The sequence below is a fragment of the Vespula pensylvanica genome, chromosome 2 (genome assembly GCF_014466175.1).
Source record: "Vespula pensylvanica isolate Volc-1 chromosome 2, ASM1446617v1, whole genome shotgun sequence".
Classification (NCBI taxonomy): Eukaryota; Metazoa; Arthropoda; class Insecta; order Hymenoptera; family Vespidae; genus Vespula; species Vespula pensylvanica.
This window is the reverse complement of record NC_057686.1, coordinates 17,178,300-17,198,534: the sequence shown is the minus strand read 5'-3', so window position 1 is coordinate 17,198,534 and position 20,235 is coordinate 17,178,300. Positions and strand designations below refer to the sequence as shown.

The 20,235-nt window shown below is 32.5% G+C and overlaps 3 protein-coding genes across 3 annotated transcripts in view; 2 read left to right on the top strand and 1 right to left on the bottom strand.

Moving 5' to 3' along the window:
- The window catches only part of LOC122637469, a 41,376-nt gene extending 25,165 nt beyond the window's left edge, over nucleotides 1–16,211 (top strand). The window contains exons 2-13 of the mRNA XM_043829602.1: nucleotides 5,606–5,843; nucleotides 7,791–7,945; nucleotides 13,805–13,999; nucleotides 14,082–14,194; nucleotides 14,304–14,470; nucleotides 14,553–14,708; nucleotides 14,795–14,862; nucleotides 14,960–15,040; nucleotides 15,124–15,285; nucleotides 15,366–15,563; nucleotides 15,680–15,778; nucleotides 15,919–16,211. Coding sequence (XP_043685537.1) covers nucleotides 5,606–5,843; nucleotides 7,791–7,945; nucleotides 13,805–13,999; nucleotides 14,082–14,194; nucleotides 14,304–14,470; nucleotides 14,553–14,708; nucleotides 14,795–14,862; nucleotides 14,960–15,040; nucleotides 15,124–15,285; nucleotides 15,366–15,563; nucleotides 15,680–15,778; nucleotides 15,919–16,043 — 1,757 coding nt within the window. The 3' untranslated portion in view covers nucleotides 16,044–16,211. The remainder of the gene's footprint in view (nucleotides 1–5,605; nucleotides 5,844–7,790; nucleotides 7,946–13,804; nucleotides 14,000–14,081; nucleotides 14,195–14,303; nucleotides 14,471–14,552; nucleotides 14,709–14,794; nucleotides 14,863–14,959; nucleotides 15,041–15,123; nucleotides 15,286–15,365; nucleotides 15,564–15,679; nucleotides 15,779–15,918) is intronic.
- Nucleotides 16,212–17,512: 1,301 nt separating this feature from the next.
- On the bottom strand, nucleotides 17,513–18,320 carry LOC122637473 (bifunctional transcriptional activator/DNA repair enzyme Ada). Its single transcript, XM_043829609.1, has one exon. It carries the CDS (start codon nucleotides 18,101–18,103, stop codon nucleotides 17,543–17,545), a length of 561 nt encoding a protein of 186 aa, XP_043685544.1. The 5' UTR covers nucleotides 18,104–18,320; the 3' UTR covers nucleotides 17,513–17,542.
- Nucleotides 18,321–18,384: 64 nt separating this feature from the next.
- On the top strand, nucleotides 18,385–20,190 carry LOC122637471 (myb-like protein X). The gene is made up of 2 exons (XM_043829606.1): nucleotides 18,385–18,615; nucleotides 18,740–20,190. Exons 1-2 carry the CDS (start codon nucleotides 18,511–18,513, stop codon nucleotides 20,096–20,098), a joined length of 1,464 nt encoding a protein of 487 aa, XP_043685541.1. The 5' UTR covers nucleotides 18,385–18,510; the 3' UTR covers nucleotides 20,099–20,190.
- Nucleotides 20,191–20,235: the final 45 nt, after the last annotated feature.

The window sequence follows — 20,235 nt, the reverse complement described above, 5'->3', positions numbered from 1 at the left end:
GATGCACGCAACGACTCTTTACGGTGCATACATACATACATACATACATACATACATACATACATATATATATATATCGATGTAAGTAGAAAGAGTGTCAGGTAACCGAACAAATACGAAGTGCACATTCGTGGATGCACTCTCCCCTTTCGTTTCTTGCACTACTCGTACGTCGAGATAATCGCGTGGAGCATGCATTGCTGCTGCATCCGAGCCACGAATGAAGGATTTACATTTATACGACTTACGATAATTCGCCTTGGTGCATCGATCTTACTTCGTGTTTCCACTTCTAACGTTATATACTCTCTTACCAAGAGACTATTTTATATTTGAAATTTCATGCTATCTATATTCAAATCTCCATAATATTTTAACAATAGCTAACTTACGAACATTTATTGTATTTTATTGCCTAATTCAATTGAAATACGAACAGTCTCTTTTTCTTTTTTTTTTTATTAAAACATTATATCAATCGTGGTGAATATAAATTGTTAAAAAAATAATCTTTGTAATTTCACTAACATTAATAAGTGGACTTATTCCAAAAGTTTTCCGAATAATATATGATTCTGAATAATATACAAAAAAAAAAAAGAAAAAAGAAATATTATATGTATTATACATTAACTAATATATATTATAATGATATACATTATAATACAATTATAATATGTATTAAAAATTATTTAGATACATATGCCTATGTATAAAAGAAGAGAAACGATGAATCACATATATTCACGTAAGATTGTGTCTGCCTAAACATGAAAACGTTCGTAGGAGGAAAGGAAGCGAGTTTAAAGGGTGGGAGTAGAAAAGAGAAAGAGAAAGAGAGAAATAAAGAAAGAAAGAAAGAAAGAAAGAAAGAAAGAAAGAAAGAAAGAAAGATAGGCAGGGAAGGGAAAGAGGAGTGTAATGCCCGAGCAAAGCAGCTCGTTCTCCGCGTTCCTCTTCGCGGTGCTTGTCGCGCTCCTCCGTGCATTATGTACGGCTGAACTCGGTGGTCTCAGGTTCCTGAGAACCAAACCCACGAGGTCTCATAATTCCGGAGATCCCGTACTGCGTGCCACACCTTTCGCACGGCTTTGAAGTCTCATCCACGACATCCAGTTAGATGGACTACGCGACCAGCTGCTTCTCTTCTCGTTTGGCCCAAAAAAAAAGAAAAAAAAAAAAAAAAGAAAGAAACAAAACTAAATATTCTATGTTATCCCCAATCGGAAAGAAAGTAAAGTTTCCTCGAAGGAATTAATTTTCATTGAAAAAAAATGAAACACTAGTATTTAGAAATAGTATATGGTGATGTTGTTATTAAGTAACATTAACTATAATACGTTATATATATGTAATACTTGAGATAATAGTTATCGATGGACTCTGTGCCATAACACGGCCACACCTTTCGCACGGTTTCAAAGTCCTCGACCTCGTGCTCCGATCGAAAGTATCTCTCGAGATCTCATCGGAACTGTCTCCGTTTCGAGCGACTTTAAGAGCGATCGCCTAGTCGAGAAATAGCTAGACGCGCCCCAAGAGATCGTTTATCGTGTGTGTGTGTGTGTGTGTGTGTGTGTGTGTGTGTGTGTGTGTGTGTGTGTGTGTGTGTGTGTGTGTGTGTGTGTGTGTGTGTGTGTGTGTGTATAGAGAGAGAGAGAGAGAGAAACACGATTCTCTTACCAAAAGGTTCGACTCGTTCTCCTAGCCAGTGTTTTAGACTGACGTGATTCTAACAAATCTTTCGATCCTATAAATCTATTCGTAACACGTGTAGGACGTAATCGTAATTACATAGAAGAGAAATTTTCACGTCATGAAGCTCGCTAAAAAGGAGATCTTTATATCTATGAAGAATCATTAATCAATAGTTAGATAGTATAGATGTACATTCGTGTGTATTCATTGTATATGAGTATATGTTGCATGAAAGAAACCCGTTCTTAAAATAATGTCAGTCTACGCACATCTTTTACTACTCATTCTTTCTTTGACTCTCTCTCTCTTTTTCTCCTTCTTTCATTTTCTTTCTTTCTCTCTTTCTATCCTTTATTCTGAAGGGGTGCCGAGAACCTCTAATTTTCAAAGTGATCATTCGGAATCGGGCATCTTCCATTCATTAAGGATTCACCAGGAGGCACGGATTAAGGACCCTCCTGGACGAGAACACCTGGTATCTTCGTACAGGAGGCAAGTCCGCAGGAACATTGGAGAAAAAAGAAAAAGAGAGAGAGAGAGAAAGAAAGAAAGAAAGAGAGAGAGAGAGAGAGAGAGAGAGAAGCGAAATAATGGAAGGTATGGAAGAACGGAAGAGCCAAAGAGGGAAGAAGAAGGAAGGGAGTCTCAAGCAAAAGCGGGCGTTGCCTTATTCTTTACAGACATACATATCGTAAACGTAGATAAGAGGTATATCTACCTACTAATGCAAGTAATGCTAATGCAAACCGCTCGAGTGCTCTCTCAAGTTCTTTCAAGAGAGAAAGAAAGAGAGAGAGAGAGAGAGAGAAAGAGGGAGAGTATCTTGATAAGGTTAAAGGATTTTAATCGAGATATCGCGATTAGAATATCACGGAGTTTTATTATTTGCGTGTATAATAACAGTTGGATTCGAATGTTTAAAGAGAACCATTTCAAAGATCGTACCAGACATATCAAATTAACGTGTTTCTTTAACGATTTTATCTTATTGATTCACGAAAAGATCTCCGAATATTTTATGATTTTCATGAATTATTAAAAAAAAAAAAAAAAAATGAAAGAAAGAAAGGAAAGGAAAAAAGAAAGAAAAAAGTTGGAAAAAGAAAATATATGAAAAATATGTTGAAGAGATATATTCTTGCCAAAAGTTTTCTAGTTTCTACTCGAGTCGTTAAATCGTCGACGAAGAAGGAGAAGGAGAAAACGAAGTAGAAGAAGAGGAGGAAGAAGAAGATGAAGAAGAAGAAGAAAAAAATCGCTAGAGACGATTCGATTAATCGCAAAGCGAGTAGCTCGAGGTAGTTACGCGCGAGTACAAGCAATCCTGTTTACTGCGGGCGCTCAAAGGAAGCTGGGACCGCACAAGACGCAGCATGATCGACGACGAATAGGATTGGGTCGTGGATCCTTGACAATGATGTTGAATCGCACGGTCGTTGCGGTCTTGCTACGCGCTTCCCGTCGTTGCTTATAACGAGAACTGCCTTGCACTCGTATGGCCAGTCTTTTAAGATAGAATGAGACAGAGAGAGAGAGAGAGAGAGAGAGAGAGAGAGAGAGAGAGAGAGAGAGGGAGGGAAAAAGAGAGAGATATCTTATGCAGCAAACACTATGATTTGAATATCTTTTAAAAATAGAAATCGACGTAGATCATTTTTATTCTAATTATGCATGGAATTATATACGTTTTGATTAGATTTATATCGAATATTATTATTCTTATTAGTATATTCTGAAGTATTATATATATATATATATATATATATATATATATATATATATATTACTATTAATAAATAGAAGAGTACTGTATTAGAGTATAATAACAAGTAATTATTATTTGGTAAGTTAGTAAAGTGATTAAGTTCTGTAATATATATATTTGTGTGTTTGTGTACATATATATATATATATGTATATATGTATGTATGTATATATATATAAAATTTTAGTATAATATATAGAATATGAGATAATAGATAGTATATGAGAATAAATATGGAAAAATGGATATTAAAAATATCCTAACTACTTACACTTTAACTATATTAAAGTTTAATTATTCTTCGGGCCATTAATAACATCCGCTTGCACATATTATATATGCATAAATACATACACTGCATATGCTTGTGGAGGAAGCAATAGAATGATTAGGGACGTATAAAACTTGTCTTTAATACGCTATGCGTGCGTAAAGAATTTTTATTAGTTGAATGAAAAATTTATTAATTAAGATCATGGCTGCGTTTTCTTTTTTTGTTCTATATCAAATCGTTGACAGCGAAACACGTAATTGTAATCATATATACGAATGTGCGAATAATTTCGAATTATTTCGGATGATCTTAAAAAAAGAGAAAAAAAAAAAGAAAGAAAAATTATGTATCATTCATTCCAATTCAGCTTTGGTATACGAATCATATCGATCGATTTTAAACTGAGTAAAAAAAAGAAAGAAATTCTGAAACCGATTTATACCGCAGAACCGACGATTACGATTCGCCGAGCAAATTCTTTCTCGCGAAAGGGCGAGCCTGCAAAAAAGTCGCCGTCCTATTATCACGTTCCACCCAAAGGCTCGTGAGAAATGTTTCGTTCGAACGTCTTAAATCGGCTTGTAAGCATTCGCGAGATTATCGAATGAATACTTTCCCTTCGTTCTTTTTCATCGAGGTAAATACATAATGTAGGGTACGTGAAAGAAATGAGTAAATCAACGAAACGATATGTATGTATGGTACAGATAAAGAATGTTTAGACAAAACGATGAAAAGAAGAATGTTACAAAGAACGATACATTCTGAGAATGGATATTATATAGGAGAACGATGAGCACGTGACAAGAATGTGTGTGTGTGTGTGTGCATAAACGAATGCAAGCAAAAGAATGCGAATGGACGAATGGTTTTTGTCTAAGAAGAGAAGATCAACAGAGTTAAAATGAAAAGAAAAAAAGAGAAAGATATAATGCTTATACGAATTTCTTAGATTGGACTAAGATTTTATATATTTTTTTTTTTCCGAACAACCACAATCGATCGAATATAAATCATCTGCGATATCTAGTCGATATTTTAAAATTCATCTTTGTCATTTTGGTCTGATCTTATACCAACTTATATCACTTAAATCGCAACGTTATAAAAATCGATAAATTAAAATGTGGAAAGCGAGAAAATGAATGAACTGTATATGAAAAAAGAAAAAAAATATATATTATATATATATATATATATATATATATATATATATGCCATTAATATTACATATGAAAGAAATTATAAAGATGAGAAAGATATTGTATTATGTTTCATCGAGATGCGTTTGCTGGTGGCCCACCTGTCTCCATAACACCTGCCTTCGGAAGGTATTTAATGGCTACGTTAATGACCTTTTACGGAGTGTTAGATGTGCGACATGTGGGTGGCAGAGCACGAGAGAAAAGAGGAGCTACACTATCTCTCTTACGATTTCTTCGAACATGAGAGATGTATAAGTACCTACCTGTACCGGATACGAACACATTATGTAAACCTGTTCTTTTAACGATAAAAAACCTCTGATGCGATAATTAATTTAAAGTCTTTGACGATCTTCACAGAGAAGGTTATGAGAATTCGGCCAATAACTTCCTTTCCTTCGTCCTTGCATATAGTTCATTAAAAACATTAAATTAAACGTATTACGCTCAAATTCAAGGGGAAAATTTTTACCATGAAATTCGCTTCCTCCTTAATTAATTCTCATGAACTAATTAAACGAACATTGAAATATTTATATCATAGTATTTATCTTCTTTTTTTTTCTTTCTTTCTTTTTTCTCTTTAATAAGAAGAGAAACAAATGCGTATTTTATTTGTTAATAAAATAATAATTATTTGATATTTTTATTTTTCATTCGCAGACAATAGCTTGATCTCAAGCGAAGTCCTTCAGGATTACGATCCGCAATTCATGGTTGGCTGTTACTTTCCTGCGGAATACCAGGGTGAATTCGTGACGCAGGTGAGCGGTAAGGACAGCAGCATTGGCACAACGAACGAGCCCATTCAATACTCAGCCATTAACATCACTTACAATGCTATCCCGGTCTGGGGTTATTGCCGTAGAAGAGTCGGTGAAAATGTTCTTTTAATGGACAGGTAAATATTTACCCTTTATTTGGGCCTTATTTCTATCAGCAAAGAAAAATTTTATATTCTTTCTGTTATTTCATATAAATTAACTCTTTTTCTTTCTTTCTTTCTTTCTTTCTTCCTTCCTTTATTTTCTTCTTTTTATTTGTCGAATTCTTTTCTCCCAAGTTTATTTTTTTTCCGAAAAGAAATTTCGGAAAAAAGAGTTAAGGGTGTATGTAGAAACGGTCGATACATCTTCGGAGAATGCCTCAGTGTCGTCTGCGATTCGTCTGGGACGAAAATAGTCTCGAGCATTGCCAGACGCGAGTGCATTGCATATCACGACTCGAGGTTAATTCCGTAGAAACGATTCGACTGTTGCGAGCAAAAGAACAATGGCGTTTCGCCAGATCCATCCAGGCCTCTCCTCCCCCACCTACCTCCTTACCATCGCCCTCAACCCATTGCATCTTGAGTATCTTGAGAATCAATGTGGACTCTATTCCTGTGCCAACGTCTTACGAGGAAGTTTTCGGAGAGACTCGTGATCCGTCGGGAGAAAGAGAGAAAGAAGTAGGATGAATGTGGGTGGGTGGGTGTCGTCAAGTAAAAACGTATAAATTGACGTGTTCACAAGAAACATATCTCCCACCTTTGTACGCACCCATAATACTAGATGATTCACGTTGAATCCTTAACGAGCTAGCCTTTGACTTCGTACGAAGCAGCATTCTCTTTTTAGAAATTCTAGAGAAATTTTTCTAGGATAAAATCGAGAAGGTTTAATCAATATGATATCAACGCTTCGATATAATTGGAACTTGTTGAATTTTGTAAAAAAACAAAGATAATAATAATGATAATAATACGAGAAGAAAAAACCATATACCTAGACTTTAACAGGTTTTCATAAATTTAACAAATTTTTTTATCTCTATATCGCAATCTCTTATCTATCTCGATCTAAATCTATTTCTACTGAATTACCGCGATAAAGCTGACTGAGTTATCAGAGATAACGAGAGAGTCATGTTATCGACATTCTCTCGAGCGACTCGAGAGAAATCGTTTCGTTTAATTGTCCTCGTCCTTGTCGTTCTATCGAGCACGTAGAAACGGCATCTTTCCGTCCGACGTTCAACGCATTGTTCGTTTCTCTTCTAAAGATAAGACGAGGAGGCGGGCAATTTAACGTTAATTTAACGAAGACTCCGGGTTCTCTCGTGAATGTCTACGGTGCTTGAACCGAGACACGATCCGTATCCGTATTACGGTGCTTATACTATTCGTGCTTACGTCACGCTCAAAATCATACACAGATTTTAGCGAGTCATTATTTTCATAAATATTTAATTGAACATTTTCTTTTTCTTTCTTTTCTTTATATAATGATAAATTCTGTAATAAATTCAGTGGAATAAGAAAGATGTATTTTACGTTACAAAAAAAAAAAAGAAAAAGAGGAAAAAAGAAAAAATAATTACACATATTTCAATCACGATTATTTCAAATTTTTACAATAATAATAAATATATTTCGTAGTTAGTCTAAAAAAAAAAAAAAGATTGTTCGTAGTTGAAACGAAAAATATCTCTCTCTTTTTTCTTTCTCTATTTCTTCCTGTTTTTCTCGTACGATTTTACATAGTAAACGATTAAGAATTATAACTCTAAATGTAGTATGAGCCGTTTGTTTCAAGGAAAAGTAAAGTGATTCGCGGCACTCTCATTCTCACGCGTTCGCACGTTACATTGACGTAAATGCATTCCAAGAGCCAGAGGAATCTCTTAGGGAATAGTACTCACAGCTGGCTATCGGAAATCTTAAAGAGCATCTTAAGAGTTTGCCCGAGTCGAAAAGTCACTCACCTCGGAACACCGTTCGTCATTTCGATCGACGATAATCGATTCGTAACACTGACTTTCTTTCTTTCTCTCTCTTTCTATCATTTTTTCTTTCTCTTTTCCGCAGGTACGGAGACGGCGATTGTATTCGTTGCTTTCGGCTAAAGCGAAGATCTCGCAACGTTATCGAGGTATTCTCGGAAGATCTTAACAGGTGTTACACTTACGAAGCAGCCGCCATAGCATCGTGCGAAACTCTGAACTCAACGTCCATTCTTTACCGTGAGTATCCTACTTATAATTAGCTTATTGTTTTTCTCACTTGTAATTAGTACCTACTTATATCAAGTACAAAATATTTTTTATTTCTTTGTCTTTTTCTTCTTATGAATTAAGAATCAGCAAAAAGAAAAAAAAGATCGATTAAAACAGATTATAGATATGATACGATTTGGTAATCGTATCAAAAAAAAAAAAAAAAAAAAAAAAAAAGGAGAACGGAAAGAAATTATTTAACGAAGAGTATAAAATGTTGTAATTAGAAATGATTTAAAAATAATGAAATAAAGAAAAGAAAAACGTTCGATCGGAAGATAGCAGGTAACAAAATACAATTCGATATCTTTGGTCGTTCACGGTCGCGATTAATTAGCGTTAATTAGTATTAATGAGGAAGGAATTGAACAATGAACGAACGCCGATGGTGTTCTACGTGATTTTCTATGCATTGCAATAAATGCATAGCTGTGAACGCTCACGCAATCGCACGTTGAGGCACGCGTATTACTTTTTTACTTGTGCCCTTTTAACATTTACGAATTGTATCTAAGTAAATACACTATGCATATTTGTATGTAAGTATACGTTTACTTACTTCGACGTTTATCGTTATCGTCATTACGTATTTCTCATGCATGTGAGTATGTCAATTAAAATATCTATCTAATAACATTAGGACAGCCGTATATTTATATAATCGATTTGTCGATGGACGACTAAGACTTTTCTGTGTTCGTATTAATGATTAAAAGAGCTTGTTAATTTTATATAACAATGAATCTGAAGGTTTGTACAATTAACTAATGACTAAAAATATAGGTATAATTATTAATATCTTTATTTTATAAATATATTTTATTATCATTTTTTAATATTATTAACAATTGAATACGTAACTAATTGGATATAGTAACGGCAAAGTATAATATTAGATTGATTCATAAAAAAATTTTATAGTAGTAATTAATAATAAATAATATATACAAATTTTAAGAATATCAAGCATTAATATTTATGATTTAATAGCGTCAAATTTTTAATTTAATATTAACTATATGTGGCATTAAGTAACGGTACATAAAATGTATAATAATAATCTGTTAACTTATAACTCTTATATATATTGATCCAAACGATAGATAAATTGAACTATTAATACAATTCCAAAAGAGATTGCTTCGTAGAAATAAAAAAATACATAAAGATGATCTATCCCAAGGAAAAATAAAAGAAAAAAGAAATAAAAGAAAAGAATACTATCGATTATGTTATACCTATTCGCGGAATGTTTCCGGTGTGATTCGTCATGCGGAAAAAAGAAAAAAAAAGGAAAAAAAAAAATGGAAAAGAAGAAGGACCACTTGGAATAAGTTTTACACCTGTTCTTATCGAATCGACACGCTCGACGAGCAGCCCAGTCAGCACCACGATAGGCGGGTTTGCTGTTGCTGCTTGGCATGTCGCCGTAGTTTCGATCTTCATGCTTCGATGCGTGTCCTCGATCGTAGAAATACTCTTTGGACGATCCATTCGCTCGAAAAGGAGCAGAGAAAGCAACAGAGAGAAAGAGAGAAAGAGACAGAGAGAGACTTCGATGCTTGGATCGACGTACCACGGAGACGATTCATTCCGCTCGCATTCCTCCATTGAGATTTGTCGAGCTGTGCGTTCTCTTCAACGGAAGTTGACACGTGCATCGAATCCCACAGGTTTGCCCTACCCTTTTTCTTCTTCTTTTTCTTCTTCCTCCCCTTCTCCTTTTTCTACTTCGTCGTTTTCTTCTTCTTCTTCTTCTTCTTCTTCTTCTTCTTCTTCTTCCTCTCCTTCTTCCTCTTTTTCTTCCGTGTTCCTCATTCATTCTGACAGACGAGACAATAGAATTGTTCGTTGAACCAAGAAAATCGAATTTAACCTTTGCACTTACCATTGTCAAATGCTATTTATATTCCTACCTAAGAAGATCTTCATCTCAATATTTCTCGATCAAATCGATATCTAAACTCGTCTGCTGAATAAAGAAAAAAGAAAAAAAAAAAAAAAATACAAAATAAAAAGATAAAGAACATTTCGGATACGACTCTAACTCATCCCTATTTCCCGATCGTTATCAACTATGATAATATTACGTTTATCGTTCGCTCGCTATTTCCGCTCGTTTAATTGATTCAACTGATTATAAGAAATGAATAAACATTAGACACATGTATGCTACGATCTCGTAGCACGTGTTACAGTAGTAAAGATATTTTTTTTCTTTTTGTTTTTTTTTAACCACGTGTATATATATAGTATTCTTCTCTTTCGCGCTAGGGAACGAACAAATTTTTTTCTTCATTTTTTTTTCTTTTTTTTCCTTATGATACAGTAACAACGAAAAAGAGTAGAGAGAGAAGATCTGCGAGAAAGAAACGAGGATACGAAAATAGTAATACGATTAGGTACAGGTAGTATAAATTTTCGATAAACGATGGAACATATACAAAAGCATTAGGAAAGGGGTGGATTACAAACTGACCAGAAACCTTTCTTATTCTTTTTATTTTTTTTTCCTCTTGCTTTCTTCCTTTCTTTCTTTCTTTCTTTTCCTAAATAAACTCGAGACGTTCGAACATGTTCCAGCACGAAGGAAGAGTTTTCGGAAGACAACGAACACGTAGATTCTCCGTCAAAGGACCACTCGCATTCTCGTTTATTCTCCGTTCGGTCGCCTGTTTTGCACTGTCTCTTTTTCTTTCTCGTTCTTTTTTCTCTTCTTTTTTCTTCTTCTTTTTCCCTCTCCTTTTTCTTTACTACACTCTGAAGCGAGGAAAGGGCCGAACGACGACAGTGTCGTTTGGCAGGTATTCGTTCCTTAGCGTGGGAGTGGCTGCTCCCAAAAAGTTTTCGTCCTAATCGTCTCCTACCAAGGACCCCTGAGAAGGTCCATTACCCAGCATCCTTCAGACCAATAAAGCATACATTGTAAATCCATTTCGAACAACCTTAACGAGCTTTGGCCTAGTCTGGTCTTGTTAGAATTTTCAAAGACATGGAAGGATTCGATGTTGGGGGTCGATCATAGATCTTCTTTTAAAAATACAGGGTCGGTCAAAAGTTCTTAAATCAATTAATTTTTAAAAATCAATTATCAACTCTTTTTCGAATACTACTATTTTCTTTTTTATGATTCTCTGATTAGATTTATAGCCTTACAATTTGAACAAGGAGTTAGTCTGAAAGGTTTCGAGAAAGAGTTATCGATTTTTGAAATCAGTTAAGAACTTTTAACTCATCTTGTAAATGCTTTCTTCTTTTTCTTTTTCTTTTTATACAAGATAAATCTTATTCCCGGATATAAGTATTTAATGAAAATATGACTTCAATTGGCTTGCACATTATCAATTATATACTTTTTATTTAGATCATTTTATACAACAACTTTATAATTATTTTGATATTCGAAGATTGAATCACGAACGTGCATGATCGAGAGAAAATAATGGAGTATTACAAAAATGCTTATTATATATGGAAAATAAATGGTACGAGGATTTTAACTTGCGTGTCCAAGTGCTTCTTCGATGCGTATCGAAGGAATAAAAAGGCGATCAAAGGACAAGGTTTTAAAAGAAATACGAAAGTCAGTTTACCTACATTGAGATGAGAAACAAGATTTTAATCTCGAAGATTTGAAAAGCTTTGGCAAAAGATAAAATGAAGGTAGCCATTATATTGAAGTAGAAATAATTGATTATCCTTGTTAAGGTAAATTTTGTAAAGACGCGATAACATCAAATTTCGAGTAGTTCGATTTGTGGATAGAATGGGATGTTCTTTTTCCTTTTGAATTCAGGAAGATGCAGTCGAATGAAAAGATTCGAGCAGGAAGTATAAAAAGAGACAGAGAGAGAGAGAGAGAGAGAGAGAGAGAGAGAACAGAGATGTACGATCGATGAAATTACAGGGAAGAAATATGAAAAAGTCTTTAGGATGTATGAAAGAAGAAGAAGAAGAAAAAGAAGAAGAAACAAGAAATAAATAAATAAGAAGCGCATAACTCTAAGAAAGAAGATAAAAGAAAGTTCAATGTACTTGAGTTGTTCGCGTGGGACAGTATGGAGGACAACCGTGGCATAAGGTATAATGATCGACTACGTACGAACTATAAAAGCAGTAATGACCATACGCACACACAAAAGATCTTTAAATAAAAGCTTTCGAAACGAAACGCGATTTGCGAGATGCATCACGAACTTTAATTAAAACTCATGTTTTTACATGAAATCCTTCTTCTTCTTCTTCTCTCTCTCTCTCTCTCTCTCTTTTTCTTTGCTTTTTCTTTTTTATTATTTTTGTGTCTCATACTTCCGAATCTCCGTTAGCTTTTTTTGCCAAACGATAGAGTGTCTCGATTCAAGAAACTAAGATGTCCTTCTTGCTCCTCCATGACGAAGGCGAAGAGCCTTGAGATGAATGGAAGGTGCCGTCGTCGTGGACAGGAAGTTGAAGAAGCGAACGAAAAGAAAGGAGGCTTACCTGAGCTACCTGTTGCATAGCGATCTTCTTCCCTGTGAGTGAATCGAATCGGTTAGTGGAGACGGAACAGAAAAATTTGTTACATTTTCTCTACGTCAATCTCGTCAAACCGTCCAACAACAATATTGACGTCCCTTTTTAAACTGTCCTTCGGCATAATCTTTTCTTATCTATAAATTCATTACGCATTAGTCTCAACATTATCGCAGAGAATATCAGGATTACATTTTGAGTGAGCGCATTAAATTCAGATTAAGCGTGCGCTACTGTGAAATAAAAAAAAAAAAAACGTAAAACAAAATAAAACAAAACAAAAAATAAATCACTCAGGAAATCCGTATTTTCTATAGGAAGCCGTCGGTCCTTTTGAATGTAGCAAATCGATGACATCGAAGACACGATCCAACACGGAGACCTTCTCCGATTACGTAAAAAGCGAAAAAGAAAAAAAAAAAGAAAAAGAAGCCTATAACTCGTCTCGTGGAATCCCGCAAAAGCTCAGAAAGTGATCGTCTTTTTGCGTCGAACGAAAAGGCAGCACCCCCTTAAAACGTATGATGGTTATAGAGAAAGCGGTGATCGACCCTTTAGGAGAAAAACGTCGTATGGAATTTCAGCTATTTCCTGTTCGGAGGGTTAGGTCTGATCTTATTGTAGCAAAGGATGATAGTTCTTGCTGGACTGGGCACTAAGAGAGACGTGTCCGATCGAAAAAACTTACCCTTGGGATTTATTCTAGCACCTATTCTTCTTATTTATATATGATATAATATATGTATATGCGTGTGTGTATATATGTGTATAGATACACAGAATATGTATATAGATATCTACTTTTCTCTTCCTCGTTTCTCTTCTCGATTTCTTTCGTCCTAGACATCATGAGAACTCGTATGAGGGCTGAGATTCCACACGGTCACGTCCACCTGGCATTATGCACCCATAGATGGATTTGTAGCGGCGCTATTTGTCCTGGATTTCTCTCTCTCTCTCTCTCTCTCTCTCTCTCTCTCTCTCTCTCTCTTTCTCTCTCTTTTTCTCTTTCTTTTTCTTGGATCGTTCCAACTGAAAAAGCAGAGAGGTCGTTAGGATCAGCAGGTGGTCGTCTGGAAAATTGGACCGGTGTTTGCTCGATATACCAGTCATTTCGCTTACGAGCAGACTCGTTCGGTATACCCTCAGGGAAACGATCTTTTTGATCTTGTAGCGATTCCTTTTTTGTATGCGCACAGTGCATACCGATGAAAACGGTATCGACCTCCTTACAACTTTGATCGAAAATAGCTGACATTCGTTTGAACTGTTCTTTATCTTTCTTTTTTTTTTTTATTTTTAATAAATTTTCAGGTACGAAGGAAGTTGGTGGTGCATCGATTAGAAACGAATACTGCCCTATCGTAGGTGGATATCATTTCAAGTACAGCGTTAACGATGGATCATCGGTGTCAACCGAATGCAATTCCTTCTTATCGGATCTTCATAACTGTCCTGATGGATCGGTTTTGCATTTAAAGTTCAATCGCTGCACCTTCGAATCACGTGGTAAGAAATGATTACGATCTTATCATCATGTTTGTAATAATAGATTGATAAATATAACGAAAGTGAATATTTTTATACGTAGAATTCAGTTTCAACTGTCTGGGTAGCTGGCCTGGTGGCCCTTATGGCTCAACGTATATAGCCTTGATGGACAATGATGCGGTTAAAGAAAATCGTCCTCAGTATCGTTGTGGAGTAAGTATAATAAAAAATAAACATATAAAAAAAAAGAAAGAAAGGAAAAAAGGAAAAAGAAATTATATGACACGAGATCTCGAAAAATTAAGATAAATCTTTATTACAGTTGTTCCACGTTGATAACAAAAAAGGAAGAACGTATATGGCCTTCAGTAGCGATTCTAGCTGCACACAAAATTTAGACAATTCTACGAGCGGATACGAAACATTTGTTCTAAGCAAAACTGCTAATCAAAAGGCGATACCAAATTATGTGAAAACCCATGTAGCAACGTTAGTATTTATAAACGATAATACGTTAATAAAATGTTAGAGGGTTGTACAGTCTACATCATAATAGATCCTTTTGTTTCAGGTTTCCAAAGTGGGCACAGGGTTTATGGGAAGAATCCCTCATAGTAAATGGTACTATGACTTTCACCGATCTCAACGGATATAACAGTTACACTTTCGTTACGGTAGAATCAAACGATGAAACTGGACGTTACGTAGTCTATTCAAAGGATCATTGGTAATACTCGATTTCTCATTTGCTAATAATAGTTATAAAATTTGAACAATGAAATATCTATTAAAATTACTATCGTTTTCTTTTAGCGAGAACGAAGCTTACGTATGCTTGATGATGAGACAACGTAGTGAAAACGTATTAGAATTCACGATAGGTACGTATTAAATATTTTTATAGCGATATATAAATATACGTTGAAAAACATGACATAAATTATTTTTAATTTTTTAAATGTACAATAAATTATATAGGAATGGTAATGAGTCCAGTTTATCAGAGTTATTTGTGCGATGATTCGAACTTTGACAAACCGGTGTGGATGACTCAAGCACGTAAGTATTTTATATTAGAAACTATTATATATTCCAAATGCTATTAATATTTTATTACAGCAAATTTTTTTTATTATCATTAGGTATTGAGCGAATAGTAGAATCACCTTGTCCAATAACAGGACAATATACGGGAAGGATAACCGACTTATCGGGCATGTGTGCAGAGTTGAGTAGCAATTGCAACACTCGAGAGATAATGTATTATAAAGTTTATGACTGTGAGTCCGAGGAACTCTATGAAGGTATATTTAAAAAAAAATTCTAGTAATAATTTAAGACGAAAATGTCAAATGCACATTCCAATAATTCTTTATACTTTCAGAACGAACGTATCTGTGCTTAGGACAGTGGGAAGAGAAAGGTGTAATGTACACCTACACGATGAGAAACGATACTGGTACAAAGGAATGTTTTGTTGGCTTGATCGTTAATGACGAAGAAATATATATTAAGGAAGCAGGTGATCATTGCATTAGAGATATAGATCCTAAGGAGCAAGGAATGAGATTGTATAAAAAAGGTAAATTATATTGGGTCTTTAAATTAGTAAATTAGTTAAATTAGTAATTTTATTTATAGAAAAATATTGCTTTTTTTTCTTCTTCTTCTAATTTCTCACAATAAAATTTTTTTTAGGGCAATGTTATGGAAATTCTCCTAGTCCTGCACCAACGCCAATGAAACCAATTCCACGCAATCCTATATTAAGTACAACTCCACGATCTAGATTTCCGGGTAAAAATTTAATAAACACGTTTATGAGATAAAATTTTTTATTTAATTTTTTAATATTTTTAAATATTTTATATTTAATATTTTATGTGTATATATATCTTTTTGTTTTGTAAAATTTATCTTTATTTTTTTTCAATCAGGTGGAACTACGAGAAGACCAGGAGGAAGCATTACGTCTTCCACATCATCGAAAAATTTCCAAAGTTATGATTTTGTTTTTGTGATGATACTTGCCGTTTTTCTTAGAATATTTAATTGCACATAGTGGATGAACAATACTTTCATTTTAGGAATGAATAACAACGACGTAATTAGATAACGAAACTCTATATTTACATAGGCTCGATGAACGTTTTATTCTCGACTAATTAAATAAGGGATCGTTTGTAAGTAGAGAATTGCAATATTTAATATGAAACGCTATATATATATATATATATATATATATATATATATATATATGACGTATTATCGTAAAAAGTGTAGAAAGTTTACAGTGCATTTTTTTTGTGTTAAACTAACATATACTTTACTTACGAGACACGAACAAGAAAAAACGTAGCAAAATCAAAATGCACCATAAAATCTTCACAATCTTTGCTAAAAGTTAAAAAAAATGTATAGTAATTCGAACAATGATAATGAAATTTTATACGTAGACGAGTCAAGAGACTATTTTACATAAAACGACAAAAATACAAGAACTACTGTTGTCTATTATTGTAATATAATGACAAAATTCACATTTTTTAAATCAAAACTGCCTTGTAAGATACAAATCATGTTCATTTACTAAGTTATGTAAATTATCGAAAATATCCAAAGATCTTGTAATCTTTTTATTCCTTGATTTCTGATATAAACCAATGCATTATGTGCGATGCAAAAATTTTATGTAATTGAACATAGTATGTAACATAATTATTTATATAACATAAGTCATGATTTTTTTATATTTCATATTCAAAATTTTTTCAGATTATTTTACATATTTTACGATCGTCGATTTTATAAAAAAAAAAAGAAAAAGAAAAAAATAAACTATTCAAAATTTCATAATTATATAGAAAAATATTCGCACGCAGACATAATATAGAAACACGAGCAACGATAAGACTGATATATACCTTTGACTTTTACATATTTCAAGAGTATTTTTTTAAGAACAAACTTATGGTCATAACATTTTTCGAAACTATCCGAATAATATACAAATAAATTATAGGAGATTTATGGAATAATGAATCTTTTCAATGGAAGAAATGAATGAATCCAATGCTCATTTATTCAATAATTAAATTATGTAAAAATATATAAAAATACAGTCTTTAAATTCATTTTACTTTATGCTCTATTTTAAATATTAATATTTGGTGCAAAATATAAATTTGATTATTCATTGAAAGTAAATAAAATATAAACTTTATGTTTGTTTCAAATTATTATAAGAATATTTAAATGTATTTTAAGTTTAAACATAAATGTATATAATGTGTGTAAAAATTATTTTATTTATTAGCTTATAATAATATAATATAAGGAAAGATCTACATGTAAACTGTTCGTTTTTGTAACCACATAGTGTACAAAGCAATAAGATTTTTTTACTAATACAATAAAAAAAAGAAAAAATTAATATGGCTAAACTTACTATGGTAATAAAAATTTTAATTTTTATTAAAATATATTGTAAAGAAAAAATGAAGACAAATAAATCAAGATCATTATTTGGTCTTATTAAGTAAATTATATAATTGATAAAAATTAACATGTGTTACTTTCATAGGATAAAATACTTTCTTTGTATTTGACTCCACAACTATATTTACTACTACCATCTTTTCCCATAACACGATGACATGGTACTAAATATGCTATTCGATTCTTTCCTATAGCAGTTGCAACTGCTCTTACGGCTTTCGGTTTGTTTATTATCTGAGCGACCTGTTCGTAAGTTGTTGTTTTACCTTTTGGTATAGACATTAGAGCTTTCCATACTTTTATTTGAAAATCTGTTCCCTTTAGAAGTATCAATATTGATTCCTCTTCTTTTTCATCGCTCATATTAAAAATATTTTTCATAATATTACTTATCATTTGAATAGAATCTTTTAGTATTTTTGACATAGGCCATTCATTTTCTAAATCTTTCAGTGCATCAATATCATCCTTAACAACAAATGCAAAATGCAATATAGCTTTGTCGGTATCTGTTAAAGCTATAATACATCTTCCGAAAGGTGCATCGTAAAAATCATAATAGATTTGGAACTTATCATGATTTTTTTTATATGTCTCCGAAGATATAGTTTGAAAGGTAATCATGGTTTTTTTGTATCACTTCGTATATATTCTTAATACTCTCAAATATTTTTCTTACAACTTCTCAAAACTTTCTCAAGTATCATAAAAAAATTCACATTAGCAGAATAGTTTAATAACCAATAAAATTATCAATATTTTAAAAATAATAATACGTTTTTCTTTTTCACGAAATACTTCCTACAAAAATAAAATAATAACGAATTTTAATATATTTTTCTCTTTCTGTTAGCCGGTATAAGTATATTTATACACTTGCTCCCTCTTCGTATACTTTCATTCACTTTTGGTTATATTATGTAGTAAATACTATTTGCTAACCTAGTGTCAAAATTTTCCTCGTAAGAAGGCTTTAAAAGAAGTGTTTTTATCAGAGTTATTTATTTTTATTTATAAAATTAAATTATAAAATGCAGGAATTTTGTCCATTATGCGATAAGAGAGGATTCAGAAGAAGAATAAAAGCTTTACAAATTAATTTTCATGAGGCTGTATGGGCATGTGAAGGAGAAGAAGTATATTATTTTTTGCTATATTGAAAAATATTTAAGTTTACTTAAGGCTTTATTGTATATATCTGTGTGTGTGTATGTGCGTGTAAGAATTTTATACTATTTTAAGACTTTATTATATTTTCAGTGTGAATGGCCATTTGGTCATGCAGAATTTATATTCGTCCAAAGAAAGGTTGGAAATAACTGGTCATGCTATTGGGATGATTTTAATTTGAAACCAGTAAATAATTATGTGCCAGTATCTACAGAATTAGCATTATATACACCACCAGAAACTCCTTCTACTGATTCAGTTTTAAGAGAATTTTTATCAGATACACAGTGCTCTGACGATAGTGTTACTACAAATACTATAAACAATAGCATCTCTCCTAATGAGGTACAGTCCAAAAAAATCGCTTGTTTTACAGATAATAATACGTACTGCTTAAAAAATAATGAATCAGAAAATATGGACAATAGACTTGAAAATGTTAACATGCACGTAGAAGACTACCAGCAAGATCAAACTAATGACCTCTCTTTTTGTAAAGATGATAAAAATAGTTTCTATTATGAGAATAGTAAGAATATAATAGGCATAGAAAATATATCTAAGAAAGTACTTTTAAGAATAGAAAATCCTAATTTAAATAAAAATGTTATAAATTCAGAATATAGTTGCAGCAACAATAAAATGAAAAGTGACTTAGATAATTGTATAAGTAAACAAAAGTTAATAGAAAATAACAAAGACACATCGGATATTAGCAATACTAACAAAAGTCACAATAATATAGAATCTCCTAGTTCTATATTAGATCCAAAATTGCTAATAAATAAATTTACTGAAGAAAGTACTACACCTTCTAATTTGAAGGTAACAACAGTAGAAATAAATGGTTTACCTGTAACTGTCTCCTATGAAACACCTATATCTCTACCTACACCTATCACAGCATCTAATATCAGTACAAATTTTATTCAAACAGAATGTGGTACCAACTCTTTGTCAATTGACGCATCTTCTTCTACAACTACATTTAATACAATTCATAAATCAACTAATAAACAATTAAAAACTGCATCTGTAGGTAAACAATATAAAAAATTTGATTTTCATGCTATAAAAAAAGAATTACAGCCTACTGTTGACAGTAATGTTCAAAATTCAGATAATAAATGTTTATCAAATTCAAGTGAAGATACTTCTAATATTAAATCTAATATAAATAGTTTCTATTCTAATAATGATCAAAATCAAAAACAAAATTCGCTTGAAATTATTAAACCTTGTTCTTCTATGAATGTTGATGACAATACAGAAACAAAAGTTGTGACAAATGAATTTTTATCGTTGGAAAACATTGAGGAGGAATCCGAGATAAATGTAGAGAATTTATTAAATGATTTATTGAAAAGTGATAACACGTCTATAGAAGTAAATCAAAATTATGAAATATCAAATAGTGATGAAGATTGGATACATTCTTTGTTATATTAATTTATAATTTATTAGATCCTAATTAGCATACACAATACATTGTATTTATTATATTATAAAGATGTTTTGTAAAATAAATACTTTTAAACCTACTTCTGAACCCTTTTATTAATTCAATAAAATCATAAGTTTACACG

Bases quoted from the DNA above. Each gene is read 5' to 3' on its own strand.
- LOC122637473 (XM_043829609.1), bottom strand. From the start codon at position 18,103: ATGATTACCTTTCAAACTATATCTTCGGAGACATATAAAAAAAATCAT.
- LOC122637471 (XM_043829606.1), top strand. From the start codon at position 18,511: ATGCAGGAATTTTGTCCATTATGCGATAAGAGAGGATTCAGAAGAAGA. The intron at 18,616-18,739 runs GTATATTATTTT...TTATATTTTCAG, and splicing joins GGGCATGTGAAGGAGAAGAA to TGTGAATGGCCATTTGGTCA.